This window comes from Geotrypetes seraphini, chromosome 2 (genome assembly GCF_902459505.1).
Source record: "Geotrypetes seraphini chromosome 2, aGeoSer1.1, whole genome shotgun sequence".
Lineage (NCBI taxonomy): Eukaryota > Metazoa > Chordata > Amphibia > Gymnophiona > Dermophiidae > Geotrypetes > Geotrypetes seraphini.
Window position 1 is genome coordinate 378415325 of NC_047085.1, and position 20451 is coordinate 378435775.

The window sequence follows — 20451 nt, forward strand, 5'->3', positions numbered from 1 at the left end:
TGATATTTTAATTGTTTGCTGTGTAGATATTTTTGATAATAATATAGTATGAAAAAAACCCATAAGCATGCAAGCATAATATCAGAAAAGGAAGCCTTTATCAGAGAGTCAAACAATTCCAGCAGAGGTGGATGTGATAGCCAGAAAGATGAGAAAATAAATTTCCACTACCAACTACCAGATCTCAAGAGACCAAATTAGTCAGGAGTTATACATGATTTTGAGAAGTAAAAATGTTGATGGAAGTATACATTTCTCCACATTATAAAATATTTCAAAAATTAGACCAGCTATTTAATAATAAATCAATTATTTCTTTTAATTATTTCAATTCTATAAATACCATAATTATCTTATATTCATAAATAGAACACACAATTTCATACATGTAAAACTCCCCTGGTGGACTCATTCCGATTACTGCAATTGAACTTTGAACTGGAAGTCATCATCATGAATAATTATGTTTAATATGTCTCCAGCCCTACTCTTTACAGATATTATAGGTTGTTATTTATGGATGAATGAATGATGTATGGATGTGGTGAATGGTGTATATGGTAGTGAATGGAGTAAGGTTCACCAATGAAATAATATTTATAATTGATAGTTATGAAAGTGTGTTCTATTTATGAATATAAGATAATTATGGTATTTATAGAATTGAAATAATTAAAATAAATGATTTATTATTAAATTGCTGGTCTAACTTTTGTTATATTTAACAGACAGCTATTGTATTTAGTGAAAAACCCCCAAAGACACATATTTTTAGGTCATATTATAAAATAGAGATTACACATATATTTGAAAGGAATTCCTCCATACACAAAATACTTACGTGCTGCCATATTCATGTTTGTAGCCCCTTTAATAGAACAATTAGCTGTGCATAGTTTATGGTTTTTCCACATGTAACTGACCTTTTTACACATGAGACCAATGCCTAATATTCACAAAATTACTTCCAAAATGATATGAAATTTTGTTGATATTTTTTTTTCCTTTTATTTTTAAATGATGGTACATTCCTACTTGTAGTAGTTCAGAATCTTGGAAAATACATTTTGAATTATATTATTGCATTTTAAGCCCTAGTGTGTGCAAATGATGCAGTCAGTGACATTTTAGAGGGTAATTTGATACAGCCTTGGTACTAGTTATATGTGTATAAAGGACAAATGCACATTACTAGTAATTTTATATTCTGAAAATATGAACTCTCTGGCTATCAAATTAGCCTTCCCAGAGACAAAATTTGCCTTGCTGATGAAGGCCATACACATGTCTGTTCAGTTAAGGGCCCTTTTACTAAGGCGCACTAACCGATTTAGCGTGTGCTAAATGCTAGAATATAATGGGCGCCTTAGCATTTAGAGCTCAACTTCCTAAGGTGTGCTAGCGTTTTTAGCACATGCAGGAAATTACCGCACGCTACACTGCGCGCTATGCTTCTAGAACTAACGCCAGCTCAATGCGTTAAGGTCTAGCGTGCAGAGCAATGTAGTGCACGCTATTCTGTGCGTTAAAGCTCTAACGCGGCTTAGTAAAAGGAGCCCTTAGTGTTGTACATATTCTGTGAAAGGCTTATAGAACATATTTGACTACTTGTTTTCCACCTGATTTGCAAGCCCTTTATGGTGTGAAGCCTACTGTTAAGCCTCTAATTTATCAAATAGAAAACATACTGATAATTTTACATTGATGATTTGAAGAACTAAATACTATATTTAAAAAAAATACATGATTTGCTGGTACAGACTTCAAAGTAACCAGTATTCAATAAAACACCATTTATTATCATTGGCTCTTAAACAGGACAGAGCACAGAATAGAAAAAAAAAACCTCAGAATCACCTGAGAAAAGTCTGTTCTTCAAAAAAAATCTGACCCATAAAAATAAAAAAAATAAAAAAAAAAAGAGGGGGGGGGGAGGGGAGGCTCCTTGAAACAATACCAGCAAACCAAAACAGAGATTTGGGATTCTGTCCCCTTACACGAGTGGATTATAATTTTGTAAAATTGATGGATGATTGAGAAGCAAGCAGCTGTGAATTGATTCGCTGTTTGGGGAGGGTTATGATCGGACTACGTTCAACTCCATGTTGGTTTGCTGGTATTGCTTCAAGGAGCCCATTTTTTTCAAATATTTGCGGGTCTGGGTTTTTGAAGAACAGACGTTTCTCATGTGATTCTGAGATTTTCTCTGTTCTGTTTTTCCCGGCCTGTTTAAGAGCCGATGATAATAAATGGAGCTTTATTGAGTATTGGTTACATTTGAAGTCTGTACCGGAAGCTTTGAGTCTGTTTGTTTGTTTAAATCAACTCAAATTGGTTCCTTTGTAGCATAAGCAGCTAATTATATATTTTTGATAGTATTTATTTTGAGTATACTATAACAATCTTCCCTTTATCATTTATGATTTGAAGAACTGCTATGAATTATGTTGCATGTGTGCATACATACACTCTCTCTCGTGTATAAACCTGGAATATTCTACATTAAATAGGAATCAGTGCTTTGTAAGGACCAATCTTCATAGCTTTCTTCACAATTTCTTCTTCTTTAAAAAATGTATTTTTCATAGTGATATACATCATTATTAAATACTGTAATTGGCTGACTTGTCTAGAAAGGAAGACTTGAAAATGCAGTCATTCCATCCTTAACTGGGTGTAAGATACTGTTAAATTATTTTTAACTTTCTGTGCTATCAGATAGTTTAGATGAATTTCATTTTGAATTAATGTGGACGTTTATTTTAAAATTGCTTCTATGGTTAACTAAAACAAGGTACTTGAGTTCATTGTTACATTCCTATGTGAGACAGGGTCACAGGTCTAGTTGTCAAATGTTTCTGTGGAAATCTGTTTGGAAGGACGCTTCATGGCCAGTTGAATCTCATTACAGTTCGTTTGAGTTGAACTGAAATTTGTACCTTTCCTTACAAACAGACTTACTTTAGTATGTATATCAGAAAGAGAATTTAAGATATAATCCCAAACTAGCTCACCCATGTGGCTTTTTAACATAGTAATGTTAAGAACATCCATATAGAATTAATCCCTCTGTTTGCCTATTTATTTCAAGTCATCAAAATACACCCAGCATTACATCTGTAATTGTCAGCCTATCAGCATTGTGAATGGGATGTATTAATCCTTTGTCTCTCTGGGGTGGGGTTTTTTTTGTCTGAACTTTGCAGGTAGATGAAGATGAGCCTTTATTCATGAGCCTGATTAATGACCTGTTCCCTGGAATTACTCTCGATAAGGCTGGGTATCCAGAGTTAGAGGGAGCTATTCAGAAGCAGACAGAAGAAGCTGGGCTGATTCATCATCCTCCCTGGATTCTTAAACTCATCCAGCTGTATGAAACACAACGCGTCAGACATGGTTAGCATGCTAAGTGACCTTACAAGGCATTGTAATTTCTATAATACTAAGAGAGGCTTCTTCTGTTCAGTAGTAACCAACTAAAAAAGTGCAGACTTCATTCCACAGAATCAGAATATCTATCCCATGAAAAAATATACTGTACATGCACACCCTATACATCCTGTGTGTGAGTATTTTGAAACTGCACAGAGATGTTTTAAAGGGCAGAAAGACCTGAGCAATTATGTTCAAGAGAAGTGACAATCCTTCCTCCATAGAAATTGTACAGTACAGACTTCCTTTTCTACTTTTCTACACATGAAGAAATAACCAGCACATTAGCATAAAAGAAAATTGGATACTGCATTCTGCAAATAAGAATGAAAGCAAGCTTATTATTGAGTCCATCTATTATAAAATTGGGCCATTCTTAAGATGTTCAATAGAATAAGCATCTTCCTAATACTATTTTACATAGAGTAACTAAGGAAAATCAGCCACAGAAAGATCAGCAATTTATTTAGGTACATAGTACACTTCACTGCAGAAAGGAGGAAACAATAAATTAATAGTTGGATAGTTGTTAGAAGGATGATTTTATAGTGAAACATAGAAACATAATGGCAGATAACGGCCAAATAGCCCATCTAGTCTGCCCATCCACAGTAACCATTATCTCTTCCTCTCTCTGAGAGATCCCATGTGCCTATCCAAGGCCCTTTTGAATTTAGACATAATCTCTGTCTCCATCACCTCTTCCGGGAGGCTGTACCACACATCTACTACCCTTTCTGTAAAAAGTATTTCCTTAGATTACTCCGGAGCCTATTATCTCTTAACGTCATCCTATGCCCTCTCATTGCAGAGTTTCCTTTCAAATGAAAGAGACTCATGCGCATTTACATTACGTAGGTACTTAAACGTCTCTCATCATATCTCCCCTCTCCCGCCTTTCCTCCAAAGTATACAGAACATAAGAACATAAGAATTGCTGCTGCTGGGTCAGACCAGTGGTCCATCATGCCCAGCAGTCCACTCCCATGGTGGCCCTCTGGTCAAAGACCAGTGCCCTGACTGAGACTATCCCTATTAGGGTACATCCTTGTTCAGCAGGAACTTGTCTAACTTTGTCTTGAATCCCTGGAGGGTGTTTTCCCCTATAACAGACTCTGGAAGAGTGTTCCAGCTCTCCACCACTCTCTGGGTGAAGAAGAACTTCCTTACGTTTGTACGGAATCTATCCCCTTTCAACTTTAGATAATGCCCTCTCGTTCTCCCCACCTTGGAGAGGGTGAACAACCTGTCTTTATCTACTAAGTCTATCCCCTTCAGTACCTTGAATGTTTCGATCATGTCCCCTCTCCATCTCCTCTGTTCGAGGGAGAAGAGGCCCAGTTTCTCTAATCTTTCGCTGTACGGAAGCTCCTCCAAACCCCTAACTATCTGTACCCATATGCCTTATGATGAAGACCACACACCATTTTAGTAGCCTTCCTCTGAATCCTTTTTATATCTTTTTAAAGGTTCGGCCTCCAGAATTGTTCACAATATTCTAAATGAGGTTTCACCAGCGTCTTATACAGGGGCATCAATAAATCCTCTTTCCTACTGGCCATACCTCTCTCTATGCAACCTAGCATCCTTCTAGCTTTCGCCGTCACCTTTTCAACCTGTTTGGCTACCTTAAGATCATAAAACAAGAGAATTCAAATAAATTCAAAAAACACATACAAAAAAATAACAAAAATAATTAATAAAAATGTGTGCTCAATGAAATCAACATCAAATATGCCATAGACAGGCTAAAGAGATGTTAAACATGTACATCATAGCACACGCCCTCCTTACCTCCATGTATGAATGAACAGAGTAAAAAGATAAAAAAAAATACTTATCTCTGCTGTTTTCTCTGTCCTCTCCTGATCAGGAAGGCAATAATTAATGTGTCATGGCATTTTGTCTTATCTGGCAAACGAAACCTTGTGTTCCCTAGTCCCCAAATCTTCAGTGAAAATCAAATCAAAAACAAAACTGCATCAAAAAATAGTCCATACACACTCCACATCTATAACAATGCTTCTGAAAACTCCCCTCGACTTCCTCAACACAGATCGTGTTTCAACTGTTCTTTCTCAAGAGGAAGAATCTAACGCGGGAGGGAGAAAAATACACCACCAACTACCAAGCACAGCAAGACCACACTCACAGGGCAGACTCACCTTAAGATCATCACATACAATCACACCCAAGTCCCGCTTTTCTGTCGTGCACACAAGTTCTTCACCCCTAAACGGTACTGTTCCCTCGAGGTTCTGCAGCACAAATGCATGACCTTACATTTCTTAGCATTAAATTTTAGCTGCCAAATTTCAGACTATTCTTCAAGCTTCACCAGGTCTTTCTTCATGTTATTCACACCATCTGGCGTGTCTACTCTATTGCAGATTTTGGTAAGATCTGCAAAGAGGCAAATCTTACCCAACAACACTTCAGCAATATCGTTTATAAAAATATTAAAAAGAACAGGCCCAAGAACAGATCCTTGAGTAACACCACTGATAACATCCCTTTCCTCAGAGCAATCTCCACTGATCACTATCCTCTGTCACCTTCTACTCAACCAGTTCTTGACCCTGCCCATCACTTTGGGACCCATGCTGAGAGCACTCAGTTTATTTATTAGACGTCTGTGTGAACACTGTCAAAGGCTTTGCTAAAATCTAAATACACCACATATAGCACATATCCTCTATCCAATTCCCTGGTCACCCAGTCAAATTCTGGAGCAAAATTCTGCATTGGGCACTCCAAGGGCCCTTGCAGTCACTCCCATGTCCCTTTCTGGAGTTTTGTGGCAAGTGCATGGCTGCGTTTTACCGGGAATGCACTTCCACTATTTCCCAGCTCTAACCTGGATGTTTGAAATGGAACTCAAGCCATCTAGGATCCCACACGTCCAGGAGAAGTAGAGGAGGCCATGCCCGTGGCTACCATACCCTCTCATTTGCTACATGCCACACGGCATGTGGAACACGGATGGTCCTCTGCCCTCCATCCAGCACAAATCTGACATGAATTTGATGCATCCTAGTCGAGGAGTCCATACCACTTGATTTTAATCTAAATCAAGGTGTTTTGAGACAGATACAGGCTTGTATTTTCAAACTGGGAAATTTAAGATGGCCGCCCATGGAAGTCACACTAGGGATAAAAAAAAAAAAATCGTGATTTTAGGATTTTAAGGGTAGGGGTCCCTATCTCTAGCTCCAGTATCCAAACAAAAATCACTTTTACAGGGCACCTCCCCCCTCCACACACACACACACACACATTTTCTCCCATAGACTGTCAGCCTTGTATTCACTGTGCCACACTTGTGCTAGGAGCTGTCTGGGCTGAAACAGCAACCACAGAAATAGGAGAACTTCTGCCTCAAACAAACCTGGAAACCAGACTGCCTGCTTCTTCTGACTGTTTCTTTAACTCACCGACCAGCTACAGATCTCAACCCTCACTGGAACACGCATGCACAGTAGAGGGGAGGAAACATAGTCGGCTCCGATCCGGGTAGAAAAACCGCCATGGAGCCACTCAGCCGGTACTTAAGCCCTCTGTGGACAAAACCTGGGATGAGCCTTGCTCCCAAGGGAACAGTCCCTAAGTTCCCAAACTGTAAGTGCAGGCTGACCAAACAGGTGTATTGCAAAAAAGTCTTCCCCTTGGCTACAGACTTCTGACCTCAGAGTCTGAGCTCTCCTGCAGCCAGAGATGTCGCAAAACTTGGGAGCCTCTGAAACACCGAAAAGCCTCATGATCGGATTAAAAAACAAATTAAAGGAAAAGATAAACTCGAGCGGAACAGGCAGACTTCTAAAATCTCATATGTAGAGAGACAAACTGAGGAATTACAGGACAGCCTAGAGTGATGGGAGGCAGAGTGAAAACATGCTAATGATACTCTCTACAGAGAATGGCAAGGGAAGGGATTGACTACCCGAGTGCTCAAGAATGATGTGCCTGTTTACAGTGGCGTAGCGAGGGTGAATGGTTTCCAGGGTGGTGGCACCTCTCTCCTGCCCTCTTGTCTGCCCCCACCTCATCTGCTCTTTCCCCACCCCCCTCCTGCCATACATGTGTGCCCCTTCCTTTCCCCCGTACCTCTTTAACATTCCCAGCATGAGCAGCAATCCCAACCTGATGTTCGCTCCAGCATCGACTCTTCCTCTGACGTCACTTCTACATGTGGGTCCAGGAAGTGAAGTCAGAGTAAGAGCCGACATTGATGCAAGTAGCAGGTTGGGGTTGCTGCTTGCGCCGGGAACGTTAAAGAGGTACGTGGGAAAGGAAGGGGTGCGCGCGTGGTAGTGCAGGGCGGGAAAGGAGCGGGGAGAGGGCAAAGAGGAGGACGGGTGCCAGCGTCTCCACCAAGATTCAACTGGGGTGGACCGCCCACTTGTCCCCCGTACTACGCACCTGCCTGTTTATTAGAAAAAAAATTGAGGTAAGTACCTAATCTTCCCATTTCATAAGCAGGTTACATCATTCTAACATTTTCTGGGAGTTTGATTTAAAAAAAAGAAATTATTATGCCTCTTCAGTTTAAAAAATGTTTTACCTCCCCTCCCCCTCCCTTTTATGAATCTGTGTTAGGCTTTTTTATTGCTTGCTGCCATGGTAAAAGCTCCAATGCTCATAGAATTCCTGTGAGTGTCACGGCTAATACCACCATGTCTGGCGATTTAAAAAAGCCTAAAGCAGCTTCATAAAAGGGGTCTTTAGTTTCTAATTATTCTAAAGCTGGAGTGACCCAACTTTCACACGATGGGAATCTTTGTACATTTCTGTATTACAACAATTTCACCCCAAAGATTGAAATGCCTCTTCAATAAGCACAAAGCGCAAACATTTTGACTTGTGAAATTGCTTTGCAAATATGGCCCACAAGCAGAGGCTTGCTATGTCCCAAATGTAGAAACTCCATTTTGATATGTGTTTTGTCTTTAGGAATGATGACTCTAGGGCCCAGTGGTGCAGGGAAAACAAAATGCATTAACATCCTGATGAAAGCAATGACTGACTGTGGAGTGCCTCATAAGGAGATGAGGATGAACCCAAAAGCAATCACAGCTTCCCAGATGTTTGGAACTCTAGATGTTGCAACAAATGACTGGACAGATGGCATTTTCTCTACTCTATGGAGAAAAACTTTAAAAGCAAAGAAGGTAAATCAGATGAGCAATGATTGTGGTAGCCAGAGCATGACTAATGCAACCCCGTTTCCCTTGTCTTCTCCATGTAGTAATAATGTAATGTTGTTTAAGTGTTTCTGGTGAAATTGCTGTTCAGTTATAACAGGTGAGCCTGTACATTTTTAGGAACGGAGAAATCATGTAATCAAGATTTATTATTTTTTCAGCATGCAAAAGTCTTCAAATGTGCTTTCCCTTGCATGCATTGTATGCTACAATTTTTGTAGCAGGATGGAAAAAGAATAGCCCCAGATTTTTCTAAGAGTCAAGAAAACCAGGATTTGAGTGAATGGTTCAAATTGCAGTACATTAGCATGATTATAGGTTGACAATCTCTATACGCTTATATGTATATTTGTATGTATGCACATGAACATGTGTATGTATGTATGCATGCATACCTGTGGTGTTTCTTGTGGTCCTTGTTAATAGATATTGGTGTCTTTTCTGTTATTTAATTAATTATTTTATTTTTATATCATTTTAATTTTATAAATCACATTGGGGGGTCTTTTTCTAAAGGTTAGTACATGTTATCTGCTGCAGGACCCATTTTATTCCTATGGGCTCTGCTGTAGATAACATGAGCTAATCTTTAGTAAAAGACACTGTTTGATTGTTATGCGGCTCATAATCAAACCTTAAACACGTCTAAAAACCCGCCCAAGTCGGTTCGTCCAAGTGCCGATAATCAAACCGAATTTCTGGATGTATCTAAGGACCTTTTAGGTCTCTCAATGCTGCTGTGTGTCCAGAGCTGAAAGGGGTGTATCTGGAGGAGTGGTTACGGTGGTATTTGGGCGAGATGTGGGCCAACCTACCCTTAGTCATGCTGCAGGGATAATTGAATGTTTTATGAGACTTCCTGGACGAAACGTATGCATTGAGTTAGATGATGTAAAAATAGGTATAAGTGCCAAAAAGGTATCCAAAGTAACCAGATAACCACTGTAGAGACAAAGTAAAGACCCACACACACTTCCTCAGTGGATCACTGACCCCCTCACACTGCCACAGATATCAGAATAAAAACATACATACCTGTCTCCGGAACATCAGCACCTGCTATAGGAAAGCCTAGTAGAGCTGCATACAGGTGTCTTAAGTAGCCTGCGGGGTGGGCTAGTGAACCATAGAAAGGAGGACCCAGGCCCATAAGCCACTCTAATCACTACATTTATGGTGGAAAATGTGAGGCCACCCTCCCAAAACCCTACTCTACTGCCACATAGGTGCCACCTGCAGCCATAAGGGCTATTGGGGTTGTAGACAGGTGGGTGTAGTGGGTTTGGGGGGCTCACCTTATCCTATAAGGTAGTTCTGGTGAGATGTTTATGTGGCACCCTTTTTGTAAAGTTCACAGCAGTGCCCGGTAAGGTGCCCCACTGCTCTGTTGCCATGTCTGGGTGGTCAGTCCATCACAATGCTGGCCCCTAAATGGCCTTGTTCTGAATGTTTGGGACTTGGATGAAATTTTGGTCGAAAATGTAGTATAAAGATAGGCGATCTGGAAAATCAACTGCTTAGAAGTCCAGATAGACGATTTTCAAAAAAGAAATATTTTTGGACGTGTGGTGATCTGCCTTTCGAGAATGGACATTTTCCCAGTGCCGACTTTGGGTGTTTAACACTATACATCTGAATTGGACTTAGACGTATGTTTTGATTATGGTTTTTTTTTACTTAATCAAAATTGTTATTTTGTTTTTATGTTTAATTTTATAAACTACTTTGATTGCTCTGTAGATAAAGGTGGTATATCAAGTCTTTTAATAAACATAAATATATAAAACTAATCTATGGCATATTATACTGTAGATCTCATTCGGTATAGCAATCCAAGCCTATTATTTTACAACCTGTAACCCATGGCAAATGCCATACATAATGCAAGGAAAGATGGGTGATATAACGCAATGGAACATCAATAGATTTTATGCATTTTTTCATTTATTAAATTAGGTCTAGTGTCCTGGATCACTTTGGAAATAAAGCTGATCATCTTTACTTTTACACCATTTTCTCCATTGTTTTTTGTTTATCTTCTTGCAGCCGCTCAAAGATTCTTCCCCCATTTAGGAATGTTTTGTCTTGAATATTTTAAAGTTAGGACACATTTAAGGACATTTTCAAAACACAAAAATGTCCCAAAATTGACACTTAGAAATTTTTCTCTGCAAAACATCCAAGTGCTGATAATAATTTAAAAAAAAAAGAGCCTAGACATTTTGTGGGATGTTCGCCCTCCAAAACGTCAAACTCGGAAAGGTGCGTATTAGAGGCATGTTAAGGGCAGGCTGTGGCCAGGTTAGACTTGGATGTTTTGCGGTGATAATCAAACCTTTAGAGGGACATCCTACACAGAAATCAGATATTTCATGCTAGACCAATTTTAGAAGTGTCTAAGTGCCATAAAGGTACCCAAACTGATCAGATGACCACTGGAAGGATTAAGTAATAACCCCTCCCCCCCATACACACACTCTCCCAGTGGTCACTAACCCCTCCCACCTTGCAACCCAAATATGAATAAAACAGTACATACCTGTCTGTAGAACAGAAGCATCTGGTATGGGAAAGGTTAGTAGAGCATCAATTAAGTAGCTTGGTGGATAGGCTAACGAGCCATAGAAAGGAGGACCCAGACTCATAAAACACTCTAACTAAACTAAACTAAACCTTAAGTTTATATACCGCATCATCTTCACGGATGTGGAGCTCGGCACGGTTTACAAGAACTTAAAATATAGGAAGAGAAGGATAAAAAAAGGTTTACATGAACTTATATATAGAAGAGAAGAGTAAGGGGGGATAGAATTACATTTTAGTGAAAAGCCAGGTTTTCAGTTGCTTGCGGAATAATTGGAGGGAGCCCAGGTTCCGCAGCGGGGTAGTTAGGTCGTTCCAAAGACTTGTGATTCTGAAGAGAAGGGATTTTCCCAGTTTTCCAGCATAGCGAATACCATGTAGAGAGGGGAAGGATAGTTTGTACCTTTGGGCGGGTCTGGTAGAGTCAGGACATGAGGAGTTATAAGATAGTGGGATTAAGGGAGGAAGGATGCCGTGAATGATCTTAAAAGCCAGGCAGGAGCATTTAAAATGGATTCTGGAAATCACTGGGAGCTAGTGAAGTTTGGCTAGGAGTGGGGAGACATGGCCAGACTTGTGTTTTGCAAAGATCAACTTGGCTGCAGTATTCTGGATTAGCTGGAGTCTTTGAAGACTTTTTTTGATAGGCTTAAGTAGATGGCATTGCAATAGTCTAGTTTGGAGAGGATGATGGATTGGAGAAAGACGGCGAAATGTTGTTGGCGAATTATGGTGGAAAGTGTGAGGCTGCAGAGACATCCAAGTTGAAAACATCCAAATCTAGACCATTTGGGCATAGGAGGGGCCAGCATTGTAATGGACTGGCCACATTGAAATCCCAATAGAGCAGTGGGGCACTTTAGAAGACACTGCTGAAAACTTCCCATAAAGGGTGCCAGATATAAATCTCATCATAACCCCCTTATAATTTATAGTGATCCCTCCAAAACTCCCCTAATAACCCTTATGGTTGCAGGTGGCGCCTATACATAAGTAGAGTAGGATTTTGGTGGGTTGTGGTGGTCTCACTCTTTCCACCATAAATGTAGTGGTTAGAGTGTCTTATGGGCCTGGGTCCTCCTCTCTATGGCTCATTAGCCCATCCTCCAGGTTACATAAGTCACCTGTGTGATGCTCGACTACCCTTTCCCTATACCAGATGCTGCTGTTCTACAGACAGATATATACTGTTTTATTCATATTTTGGGGGGATGTGAGTCCACCAAAATCCTACTATACTGCCATATACGTGCCAACTGCAGGCATAAGGGCTATTGGAGCTAGACCTCATGACCTTTTTGATCTAAACTAAATCAACCCTTCTTGCCATCCTCTTTTCATGCTGCTAAATGTAGAATACTACTGAACATGTTTGATGTTTTGTACTATTAAGAAACATACTCACATACTTTTCTTTATAGAATGTGCTACAAGTTAGCATGTTGAATGTATTTGACTCTAGAAATTATGTTCATGCCTAGATTGCTAAAAAAAAAAAAAAGGTGTTTATATCAGGGGTGTACCTTGCCAACCCAGCCACTCATGGCAGCACGGCGAGCATGTGGGGGATAACAGCCCGGCACTCACCTGTGCAGTACAGGCCAAGGAAAAGCTTACCATAGCAGCTCAGATTGCAGTGGCAGTCCTTCTTGCAGCAGTGCTGCATCTCCATGCAGCAAGCGCTCTGCCCCTGGGGAAGGGTGACTCGCCATCTGCCGCAGACATAGCTCCGATGAGGGGCAGGCAGGGATTGAGGGATAGAGAGGCTGCACAGGCTGCAGGGGGTGGGAATGGAGGCAAAAAGAGGGAGATACCCACTTTGGGCTCAGACTCAACCAGAATTGGCTGTCTGGCCACAGGAGTATATTATAGTATGCTATAATGTATGTGTGTAACTATGAGCCTTACCCATGTTCCTTCCAGACCCACCTTCAAACTTCACATTATTATATTTAAGCACCATTTTATAAATAGCTAAGGGGTGCTAAGGGTGGAAAAAAAATATTTTCTCATTCTGAAAAGAGTTGAATGGCCTGTTTTGTTCTTGGTGATGATCTTAGTATGGGATGTTTATGTCTAGGCATTATCATGATGCATCTAGTCAGATGATACACAAATAAGTATATCTGAGGATGTGGATTATGATTGTGGTAAGTATGTTCTGTGAGTTGGTAAGAATATTTAATTTATTTTATTATAAACAACTGTGACTGACTCTAAGCCTATATTTGCTATATAAGTTAATACATTAAATTATTGAGGACTTGAACTTAACTATTTTAGGGTGAACACATTTGGATAATATTGGATGGTCCTGTGGATGCTATCTGGATTGAAAACCTGAACTCTGTTCTAGATGACAATAAAACCCTAACCCTGGCTAATGGAGATCGCATTCCAATGGCCCCAAATTGCAAAATTGTATTTGAACCTCACAACATTGACAATGCTTCTCCAGCAACTGTCTCCCGAAATGGCATGGTCTTTATGAGCTCCTCAGTGCTGGACTGGAGACCCATCTTAAGAGCTTGGCTTCAGACTCTTCCATCCAAGCATCACGACTTGCTATGGAACTGTTTTAATAGCATCTTCCAGGTACAGAAATACAGTTTTTGCTGATGATATTTTTTTCACATCTGTGTTAATAGGACTTTATTATTTTCTCTTAGTCCATATGTAAATATTAACATAACAGTTTATTTTATATTCCGCCACTTACTTTACAGTTCAGAGTGGATCACATAAAGGAAAGAAACTGGAACAAAATTACATTTCAAATACAAATTGATACAACACAGCAGGACACTTATGCTTCAGTTAACACATTGAACCAGATTCTATAAAGGAAGCCTATACTAAGCATCACTAGGTGCCTTCATCGTGGATATCTAGCAATGCCTAACTAAAATCTGTGCAAAACCCAAATTGTTTTAATTAGCTTAAGCAGCATGGTAATTGACTGTGATTTTGAAGTTAATGGATAAATTGAAAAAAATTAAGAGGTCCGCACGGAACTCAGAGTGGTGCCTAGCGACATCTAAGTTGAGGTGCCCTCTGACACCTAATGATGTCTATCCAAAACGTAGGCATGGTGAGGGGCAGAGTAGGTGTGGTTGACTTAGGTGTCACTAGGCATTCAGGTTAGGTACCAGTAAATTAGGCCAAGTAAAACCTGGCCCAATGTATTGGCGCCTACCTCTAAGACACCTAAGCACACCTAGGCGCTAATAGACGGGATTCTATAAAGGACGTTTATTGACAACTGCACAGAGTGGCACCTACAATGTAGTTACACTTAGGCATCCTTTATAGAATCTAGCCCATATTTTCTAAATAGCTATGGGGCTCATAATCAAAACCAAAAAATGTCTAAAAAGTGGCCTAAATGGGTACTTGGACTATCAAAAAGCTTAAACTTTTCCCCTGCCTCTAAACGTATAGAGCGAAAAGAGGCATTTTTAGAGGAGGGGCAAGGGCGGGAGGTGGGTCATCCTAGACAAAGGTGTACAGCAGGTATAACCAAAAGATTAGGCAGGTTGCCTAGTCGGCACTTATACATTTTGAATTAGACCAAGTCAAAACAGGTATAAGTGCCAAAACGGGGTCGCTGAGCTTATTGCGGCTGTCGCGAAGAGCTCAGCGGCACCGGCAACCTGCCCACCCCCCACAGCAACCATCACAGCAGGAGAGATGGCTCATCTCCCCTGCTGTGATGGCATTCACCCCTCTACCCGAACTGCCATGACTCACAGCAGGAGAGATGTCCAATCTCTCCTGCCGTGGTTTGTGGCAATTCGGTTAGAGGAGTGATCATTATTGCGGCAGGAGAGATAGCCAATCTCTCCTGGTGTGATCCATCCCCCCCCCCCCCCGACTCGATCTGGGCAGGAGGGAGCCCAAGCCCTCCTGTCCTGGTGAAACCCCTACCCCTCCACCCCCATTAAGATACAGGCCCTCCTGCCCATGATGCCCCCAACCCCCAATCGGCCCCCCCTGCCAACCCCTGTGACCCCCTGCTGACCCCGTGACACCACCCCCGACACCCCCCTGTACCTTAAAAAAGTTGGACAGATGGACGGATCCCAAGCCCGTCCATCCAGCAGGCCCGCCATCTGCAGAATAGTGAGCCTTAGGGCCTGATTGGCCCAGGCACCTAAACCCCGCCAACCAGAATATTATTTTTCGTACATTGTTTGATTATATTTTGCACTTGATATTGGTTTTTAAAATGAATAAAGATATGGGGAAAAAAAAAGAAAATTATTGATGTTTATGATCTTCCATCCTGCTTAATTGATTTTACATTTTCTATCTCTCTTTTCCTTCAGTTTCCAGTTATATTCTTTCCATGTCTGCTTACAAACATATGTATAAGATGTACTTATTGCACTAAATGTATAACAATAACATAATTCTTTCTGTCAGCAAGTACATGAGCACATGTCATATAAGCTTTCAATTATATGTAAGAACAGTTCTGTACAATTTGCTGAGATGCACATAGGGACTGATTGTATGAATGGTATCTACCAGCACCTAACATATAGGAGCCAATCGACACATTTGTCAATCAACCATTTATAGAATCATGCCTAGAGGCACCTAAGCAGACTTAGGCATCACTAGGCATCATAGAGGTAGGTATTAGGCCAGGACAGCCCCATGACAAACCTCTGAGGCATCTGTTTGCATCACAAAGGGATATTGAAGTCTGGGTTGACCAATACTGTCTCTGAACCAATGTCTTCCTTCAGAGTTCAGAATGCTGCGTCCAGTTCTGACAACCACTGAACCTTTTCTGGGGCTTTCATCTGTAAAAGTCGGTTCAGGAGCTCTACTTTCTCAAAGGATATTGATCTTAAATGTATAAAACAAGACATGACAATGATAGAAAAAGTGGGAAGGAAAATCACATAAGGGCAACTCTGTTGTTTATTAAATGCTCTCTAAATGGGTGACTCTGCTAATCATAGGCATTTCTAAAATAAAAAGCCTTTAATTTGGACTTAAGTGTTCTAGAGATGATTGGAGACATAAGGAGGCAGGAAGGGAGTTTTGATTGGTAGATCTATTCTAAGGGATCTGAATGGTGTGTATGGAATGATGTGATGTATGAAGTATGTTGATTCATCTGAGTGTAGTATTTTGAATACTTGTAATAATATTTTGTATGTGATACGATATGGAACTGGGCCAGTGTGCTTCTTTGAGGAATGGGGTAACGTGATTGAATTTTTGTGCATTACGAATCAATGGGATAGCTGTGTTTTGGATCAATTGCAATCTATGATGGTCTTTTTTTCTTAGGCCAGCGTAAAGGGAGATACAATAATCAATTTGTTGGATAATTAGAGATTATATTAGGATGCTCAATGCTAGAAGAAAAAGTAAAGAATGAATTGAACGAATCATGCAAAGTTTGAAAAAGGATCTTTGACTACCTGGGTTATTTGTGTAGTGATCAGTAGTTTCAAATCAAGTATGATACCTAAAATACAAACAGAAGTAGCCTGGGGAATGGGAATATTTTGTAGGAGAAGTAAAATGGGTAGACTGACTTTATCTTGGGTAGAGAAAATGATGAATTTTGATTTTTCTGGGTTTAGTTTTAGTTTATGGCTGGTCAACTTGCTTGTAATGTGAACAAGGTTATCGTTGATTGTCTTGCTTTCTTATATGGAACTGGAGTTTAATGTATATAGAATCTGAATATCATCTGACTGTACGTGTATATGCAAACATGGTAAAAACCAGTGGGTTGTGCTAAAGCGAGTAGAGGTGGAAGGAAGAGATTGAATAGAAGCGGCAAAAGAGTTGAACCCTGGGAGACTCCTGAATCAAGGATAAAGGAAACAGATGAGGAGTTAGTGGACAAGACTGTACATATGAATGGTCAGTAAGGTATGATGTAAACCAGCCTAAAGATATACCTGTAAGACCTATTTCTTTTAAGTTGTCAAGGAGCAGTGGATGGTCAGTGAGGTCAAAGCTGCAAATAGATCATGAGATGATATCATTAATACATTTTTGTATTCATATCCTACTTTTACTATATTGCTTTTCCAAATTGTTACATATTAGGGTAGTTGCTAAACTCAATCTTAGTGACAGCCCAGGTGAGGAAAAAAGAAAGCTTTATCTCCACTCAGCAAAAGCATCACACTAATTTTGAGATAAGCAATTGAAACAATCAGCAGCATTTCTTCAACAATCTATCTTTATAGTTTGCTTTGACATGTTCATGATGCAATGATCCCTTGTAATGCCCTGCAGATTTTAAGCTGTATTAGTAGGGCTCAGAAAATTATGTATTTTATTGAACTGAGATAAAAGAATTCAGTGAATTATAAAAGTGTTTCCTAGCTGAAAGGGCACATTTAGCAATCATGAATCTTAATGTAGGGTGAAGGAGATGTTTTAGGCTGAGTACTTAGCTGTTGGGTTGTTAATACTGCTCATCTGCCTCCTTTCGAAGAATGCCATTGTCCCTGCGATAGTATTGGGAAAATACTTATTACTGAAACAACAAAAGGTTTAGTGTAATGAAGTTATTGTATAAAACTACACTTTCTTAGGTGTGTATCAAATTCCAAAAGTTGTTTCCGTTGTACAGTCAGCTAATTTTCCACATAAAAAACATGATAACGAGGACTCTCAGATCGGACCCTGGAAGCCAAATGTTGGCTTTCAGCTCCTGGTCTGAGGGCCCTCATTCACATATTTTCATGTGGGAAATTAGCTCCATAGTCCATCGGTGCCTGTGAGAGAGGGAGAGAGGAATCTCTCTGCCAGTTTAGCTGATCTTGACAGGTGGAATCCCCATTAGCTGAATTGGCAGGAATCCCCAAAACCAACTCAGCTGATGGCAAGCCCACAATGTACTGTTTCCCCCCCAACATTAGGTGGTGGAATGGGGTTGGGGAACACTGGGTGTTTAAGGGGGGATCATGCCTTAATCCCTCCAGTGGTCATCTGTTCAGTTTGGGCAGCTTTGGAGCACTTATGTACAACTAAAATAGGTCTAACTGCTGGCATCTAAGTTCCATCTAGGACGTCCAGGTCAAAGCCTGCCCAATGTCCACTCGTAACGCACCTCCCATCACGTCCCTTTGAGCTCTGGCAATGCAACATGTTTAAATTTGATATTCTGAATCTTCTTCAGCATCTTTGGTGATTGTGTTCCTTTTTAGGTACCCATCTATCAAGGACACTTCTATTCACAAATATTTTATTTTTCCCTCAATGCAAGTTTTCCAAGGAAGAGTTGGTATGTTTCTCTTTTTCTTTGGACCCAGGCAGGCTTAGACTTAGTTGTACTGCATGTATAACTGAAAGTTATACAGCACAGGATCGATGGAACTTGGACGTTGTGACTTAGACCATTTAAAACATGGTCTAAGTCACAAAAACCCACCTAAAGTCACCAGATAAGCACTGCAAACACATAAAACAGACCCTCACACACTACCCCAGTGATCACCGACCCCCCTCCCGCCCCCCATAAAAATATTAATCACACCTTTAAAATTCAGCCTCCAGACCATCATCACCTGGCAGCCTGGCATAGGAAAGCCTAGTTGTCCTGCACAGAAGCATCTTAAGCCGTCTTGGAGGTGGGTTAGGGACCTATGGAGAGGAGATCCCATGCCCATAAGCCCCTGTAATCTCTGAATTGATACTGAAACATGTGCACTCCCTTATACACCCCCAAAACCCTTTTGTACTGGTATATAAGTGGCTCCTGCAGCCATAAGGGCTATTAGGGTGGTAGATAAGTGGGTCTAGGGGATTCTGGAGGTGGTTTGGGGGGGATCACCATGACCTATAAAGGAGCTGTAGTGAGGAGAACACATGGCACCCTTTTTGTAAAGTTCACAGCAGTGCCCTGTAAGATACCCCACTATTTAGGTGCCATGTCTGGGTGTTCAGTCCATCACTTTGCAGACCCTCCCACATCCAACAGGGATTGTTCTAGGCGTTTTTGACTTGGACAAAAAGTTGGACAAAAATGTGGTATAAAGATGGACGATTTAGCGGCTTGGATGATCAGATCGGCAGTATGTATAGTTAGAGGATTTTCGAAACGAAAAAAAATTTGGACGTATTTTTTGAAAATGTGTTCTAAGCTCTTTTTTACTTTGGACGACTTGGACGAAAACAGACTTAGACGTTCCTTTCGATTATGCCCCTTCACGTGTATAGACAAACTGAATATTGCCACTATGAGAACAGTCCATTTAAATTAAATGATTAATCTATAGAGCGTGTATGGTTGGGCAGACTCGATGGACCATTTGGGTCTTTATCTGCCATCATTCACTATGTTACTATGTTAGTCAGCAGTGGTCACTATTGTCCTCTTATATCCAGTACTGTTGTATAACCAAACAATAGCACTAAATGCATATAATAGATTTAATTACTGCAACATATGATACTGTCAGTTTAACTGTAAAATAAATAAATAAATAAAAAAAGTCATTTTAAACATGAAAACTGCTGGCATTCATTCAGCAGTGAATCTGAGAACTCTGAGCAAAACATCTTCACAGTTGTACTGTACAGTACAAACACTTCCCCTTAAGTATTGTTTCTTAAGAAGATTTCTGTTTTATTAACGTCTCTAGGATTATAACAAATGTGAACATCATAACATTTGAAGACTTATTCTATCTTTAAATGTCTTCCTTTTAGGGTTTGTTTCTCTTTGTGAAAACCTTTACTTCCTAACCCTTGTTTGAATGTCCAGGATGTCAGTTTGATTTTATTTCATCAGCCAGTGCTATTGTGCCTCAGGTCATCTTAATTTTTATAAGAAAATCTCATATCCAGGCAACTGAATTGTGAGAAAGAGTTGGCTAATACTTGTATTTGTTTTACAAGCTGAAATAAGTTGGTCATTTTGAGTAGCTCCTGGGGAGGAGGTGATGTTAAAGTTGTGGGGATCTGTACTTCAGAAAAGTTTTAGTAATATGCTGAAGGCTATGAGATCACATGCCTCTAGTCTAATTGTTTATATATGTTTGGTAGGTTTATACAGGGGAGGTGGGTAAAGGATGCATCTTTGGTTATTTTTGCTAAGGGAGAGGGTAGATTATTCCTATGGTTCTGCCATTGTGATTCTCCTCACCCACTGTGATTTGCTGTCTTTATTCAATAAATAGATTTTCATACAAAGTATATACAGAGGTTAAGAAGGATAGTATAAAAGCTTTTTTAGCTTTGAAACCAAGGG

The 20451-nt window shown here is 40.2% G+C and overlaps 1 protein-coding gene across 1 annotated transcript in view; it reads left to right on the top strand.

The window, feature by feature from the left end:
* The window catches only part of LOC117353985 (dynein heavy chain 5, axonemal-like), a 629516-nt gene that overhangs the window by 290479 nt on the left and 318586 nt on the right, over positions 1-20451 (top strand). The window contains exons 46-48 of the mRNA XM_033930650.1: positions 3207-3396; positions 8383-8600; positions 13500-13811. Coding sequence (XP_033786541.1) covers positions 3207-3396; positions 8383-8600; positions 13500-13811 — 720 coding nt within the window. The remainder of the gene's footprint in view (positions 1-3206; positions 3397-8382; positions 8601-13499; positions 13812-20451) is intronic.